Source organism: Parasteatoda tepidariorum, chromosome X1, assembly GCF_043381705.1.
Source record: "Parasteatoda tepidariorum isolate YZ-2023 chromosome X1, CAS_Ptep_4.0, whole genome shotgun sequence".
NCBI lineage: Eukaryota > Metazoa > Arthropoda > Arachnida > Araneae > Theridiidae > Parasteatoda > Parasteatoda tepidariorum.
The window spans coordinates 16,868,428-16,873,642 of NC_092214.1; the positions used below are offsets into that span (position 1 = coordinate 16,868,428).

General features: G+C 35.4%; 1 protein-coding gene across 1 annotated transcript; it reads left to right on the top strand.

The window, feature by feature from the left end:
- The first annotated feature begins 332 nt into the window (after positions 1-332).
- Positions 333-1,804, top strand: LOC139427102 (craniofacial development protein 2-like). Its single transcript, XM_071187770.1, has 2 exons — positions 333-343; positions 1,096-1,804. The coding sequence occupies exons 1-2, from the start codon at positions 333-335 to the stop codon at positions 1,802-1,804; spliced, it is 720 nt and encodes a 239-aa protein (XP_071043871.1).
- Positions 1,805-5,215: the final 3,411 nt, after the last annotated feature.

The window sequence follows — 5,215 nt, forward strand, 5'->3', positions numbered from 1 at the left end:
ACAGCAAAATTTTATAATTGATATGAATTTGAATATGTAGCTAAAAACAGAATAGCTGAATTCTAGTTGAACTTATTCTTTCAAAACTAAAAAATACTTACCAAGAAAACGATTAAAATTAATTAAGATTCAGCACAAATGGCACTATTTCAAGTAACTTGGATAATTTTTTATTGATGTTTTCCGATGTGTTTTGGATGTTCCTTCTCTAAAAAAAAGAGATACCATTTTGTTTTCGTTTGCATAAGAAAGGATATTAAACATTTTTCTTTTTAAATTTAATTAGCCACGATAAAAAAAGGAACGTTGCAATGCTACACGCTACATTAAAGATGTCTCTAGAGTAAATGAATGGCTGTTTATATAGAAATCGCAGGTATTAGTCTCATACAACAACGTCCCCTATAGTTCGTTGCGATCGCGAATACTATTCATTATATAAAAAATATTTATTTTATAAAAATATTTATTATAGAAAACAAAGCAAAAGTATTTGTAAAAAAGAAATACACCTCGAAAAATAAGCGAACTGCATCAAAAAATAACAAAATGAACGTTTATAAAAGTAATATAATTATTAATGTCACTCTAACACCCGTGTGGTGACTGGGTGTGAAAGAATAGTCCCAATGTAGCTCATGCATGTCGTAAGAGGTGACTAAAATAGGTACCCAGTGCTCCTGGGGATTATATCTGGGGACTGGTCCTCCTGGTAGGGGGTTGGGCGTAGGGCTAACAATCCCACCCCGTGAAAACCAACCTGTTTCGAAATCCAAAGAAGTAAATGCCGGGCTGCCTTCACGGAATTTGACCAGAAAACGATCAAAGGAAATGAGATTTGGATGCTGGAATATAAGCACTCTCTATCAGAGTAAAAATCTGCAATTGCTGATCGAGCAAATGGACTCATATAGATTGGGTTTGTTGGCCATACAGGAAATGCGCTGGACTGGCAGTGGAGTCTTGGAAAAGAGAAGACGACACATGCTTTTTTAGAGTTGTCACAAAACAAAATATTTATATGGAACTGACTTCATCTTAAATTTAAAACAAACTCAGTTATTTGGTTATTGATTTCCAAGCTATCTCCCCTAGATTCTGTCTATTGCACTTAAAAGGAAGTTTTGCCAACTATTCTATCATTAATGTATATGCACCGATTGAAGAAGGAGATGATGAGGAGAAAGATAATTTTTATGATGAGTTAGATCGCCTCTGGGGCCTATGCCCTAGACATGACGTGAAGATCATCATGGGTGATTTCAACTTTAAAGTTGGTCGTGAGGAAGAATTTAGACCCGTTTCGGGAAACTATAGTTTACACGATGTCTCAAATGGTAATGGAGTCAGGCTTATTAGTTTCGCTGCCTCTCATGATATGATAATTGGAAGCACTTTTTTTCAACATAAGAACATTCATAAAACAACTTGGAGATCCCCTGATGGATCATACGGAAATCAGATTGACCATATACTAATTAGCTCTAGGTATCAAACAAGTCTTCTAGACGTAAAAACTCACAGAGGAGCAAACCTAGATTCTGATCATTATTTAGTGATCTGTAAGTTAAAGGAAATGATCTCAATGGTGAGGAAGGCAAGAAAGGTCAATTCTATAAAATTTAATTTTGAAAAGTTGAACAATCCTAAGGTTCGCAAGGAATTTCAAACTCAACTCTCAACAAAGCTTAATGCGAAAGAGGATTGTGATGAATTAAATAGGGAATGTCAAACTAGTAAAAGATTCTATACTTTCAACAGTGCAAGAGCTGCTGGGCAGGAAAAAAAGATCAATAAGAATTGACTGGTTTGATGAAGAGTGTAGAATGGTCAATAAAAGAAGAAATAAAGCTTATAAAAATATGCTTAACAGAAAATTTACGAGAGGATCAATTGAGGAATACAGGAGCGCACACAGAGAGGAAAATAAAATACATAAAGGAAAAAAGAAAGCTTACAGGGAGAACCAATTCAAAGAAGTCGAATCTCTCAGGACCAAACATGAAAGCAAAGCTTTTTATAGAGTCATCAATGAGAGAAGAAGAGAATTTAAACCTAGGATTTCTCTTTGTAAAGATAAAAATGAAACTATTGTTAATGAGAGAAATAAAATTATGGATAGATGGGTTGAACACTTTGACCATTTACTTAACTCCAACGAGTCAAGTGAATTAAATTTTATGACAGTCAACAATATTAATGATACACTGGTTGACACTCCAACCTTAAAGAAGTACAACACGCTATCAACAAGTTGAAATGTAATAAAGCGGCAGGACCAGATTATATCTCAGTTGAAATTTTAAAATACGGTGGGAACGCTATTGTAAACAACATCTGGAAAATTATTCTATCTGAATGGAAGTTGAGTATTCTATGTCCAATACATAAAAAAGGGGATGTATTGGACTGTCACAATTATAGAGGAATAAGTCTGTTATGCCTTGCCTATAAGGTCTTCTCAAATATCCTATTTGAACGGCTGTCTCCCATTGTAGATAGCGTCATTGGTGATTATCAGTGTGGCTTCCGCGAAAGAAGGTTCACAGTTGACCAAATCTTCACCTTACGACAAACTTTGGAGAAATGTAGAGAATCTGGAATAAAGACCCATAATTTATTTGTGGATTTTAAGGCGGCATATGACAGTATAAATAGGACTGAGCTATTGAAGACCCTATTTGATTTTAATATTCCATCAAAATTAATCAGACTTGTAATGCTCACACTCACTGAAATCATTTCAAAGGTACGAATTCAGGGGGAAATATCGACTTCTTTTGAAATTTATAATGGGAGTTAGACAGGGAGATGCATTAGCATCTCTTCTGTTTAACATAGCCTTAGAAAAAGTTATTAGAGATGCTGGCATAAATACTACAGGTACTATATTTAATAAATAAGTGCAGATTTTGGCATACGCCGATGATGTAGATCGCAAGATCTAGGACTGCACTGAGTGAAAATTTTTTGTCACTGGAAAAATCAGCTAGAAAAATGAACATAGGAGTGAACGTGGAGAAAACAAAATATATGTATTGTGGTAGAATAGAAACCATCCCTAAATTGTTTGAAATAGATTATTTTAAATTTGAATCTGTAAAAAATTTTACTTATCTAGGATCAGAAATAAACTATCAAAATGAGATCAATCCTGAAATCAGAAAAAGTATAATCGCAGCCAATCGCTGCTTCTATGGTTTAAGATCATTATTGAAATCTCACTTTATAAAAAGATAGACGAAGATTTTACTTTATAAGGTATAATTAAGTCAGTTTTGACTTATGCTTCAGAGACATGGACTTTAACAAAAAGGGAAGAGAAGTCATTAGCAACCTTCTAAAGGAAGGTCCTACGAACCATTTTTGGCACTATCCTCGATAACAACAACTGGAAAAAAAGATATAATTTTGAAATATATAAGATCTTTAATAGTGATGATATCATTAAATCTATTAAACTAAGTAGAATGAGATGGGCCGGGCACGTAGTGAGAGTGATCCCAGAACGAACAGCATTAAGAGTCTTTAATGCCATCCCCTCCAATAAAAGGTCAAGAGGAAGGCCCAAAAAGAGACCGAAAGACTGTGTGGATGAGGATTTTGCCACCCTAAAAGTAAAAAACTGGAAATCAATTGATGGGATAAGGGCAGAATGGGAAAAGCTTCTGAGGAAGGCCTAGGCTCACAAAGGGCTGTCGTGTCAATGCTGATGAATGTCACTCTAACCAAAATACACCGGAACCATTAACCCGGAAGTATAGTCGGTAAAGAGCTTGCAGTGTACCGTAGCGTAGAAAACACCATCCATAACGCATTCTTTCTATTTATATCTTAAATATACAAATAGCAAATGAATTTGGAAGACTTCGCAAGCATGCTATGATGCAACGCAAAAAATATCAAACGGTGATGTTTTACGCTATTATAGCCAAATAAGGGTTAACACTAAAACATGGCTATAACCTTACACTTTTTAATGCTGTGATATTGATTTTGTCAAATTTGTTTTAGGCTCACGATCTGTTATAATTTATAAATTATAGAAAACTCTCATGAATGCTAAAATTGAGCTTAAATTTAAACACAAATCACAATATTGTTGTAGTTGTAGTTAATTTACGTCGCACTAGAGCTGCACAATGGGCTATTGGAGACGGTCTGAGAAGCATCTCTGAGGATGATTCGAAGACATGCCATCACAATTCTGATCCTCCGCAGAGGGGATGGCACCCCGCTCCGGTAGCCCGACGACCTGCACACGAAGTAGATCACTTTACTGTAGAACAGTTTAACGAGGACCAATACCGCCCATCTTCGGTCTCTACGCAGATTGATCCAAGTGGTCACCCACTCGCGCTTGCACTGGCCTCAGCCAGTGATGCTTGCCTTCTGTGATCTTATGGGTCATTCTCACGAAAACTGTCANTAAAATTAATAAAAAATAAAAATTGATAATTTTATTTTTATTCTTTTGTTAGCTTGCATTCTGAAGGACACTTTCCCTGAAAATTTTTTTTTCGTAAGTTGTAAAACAAACATAAAATATACTGGGGACAGAAAATGACTGTTTTCGTGAGAATGACCCTTATAGGAACAGTGTCTTAACGATCGGTCCACTGCGGGACTACAAATCACAATAATAAAACTTCCTGGAATATTAAGCCTGCTCACACATCGCCTCGCAAGCATAACATCCCAGATAGCAATATAAGGTTTTTTCAACACAACAAAAATCTTTTCATGTAAACTTAAAAAGGATTTTTTACACGGTTTACGTGTAAACCTTCTAACCTTAAAACGAGGTCTATTCTACGCACATTACCCTAATCCAAAACCTTGGAAAACAACCTTCAACATAACTACCTTAAAACGAGGTTGTCTTAGGGTTTTCAAGCGGGGAAAAAACCTTAAATAGAGCTAGTTCTACGATGAAAATCATCTTAAATCTACATAATTATAAGGTTTCCGTTTGCAGCGTTTTCGTATGCTCAGCTAAAATCTACCCTGTCATAAGATTTTCATTGACAATACAATTTAATGCTATTGCTAGTGTACGTCAGCTAAAACGTCATTCTCAACGTGATGTCATCTCTCCCACGATTGTATGACGGACCGTTTCATTATTTATTTTATATTTTACTTCTTATAGCTTTCCCAGTCCGAGGAAAATTCTCCTTTCCATCAATTTTGTTTGATTATTTTGGGGAAAATA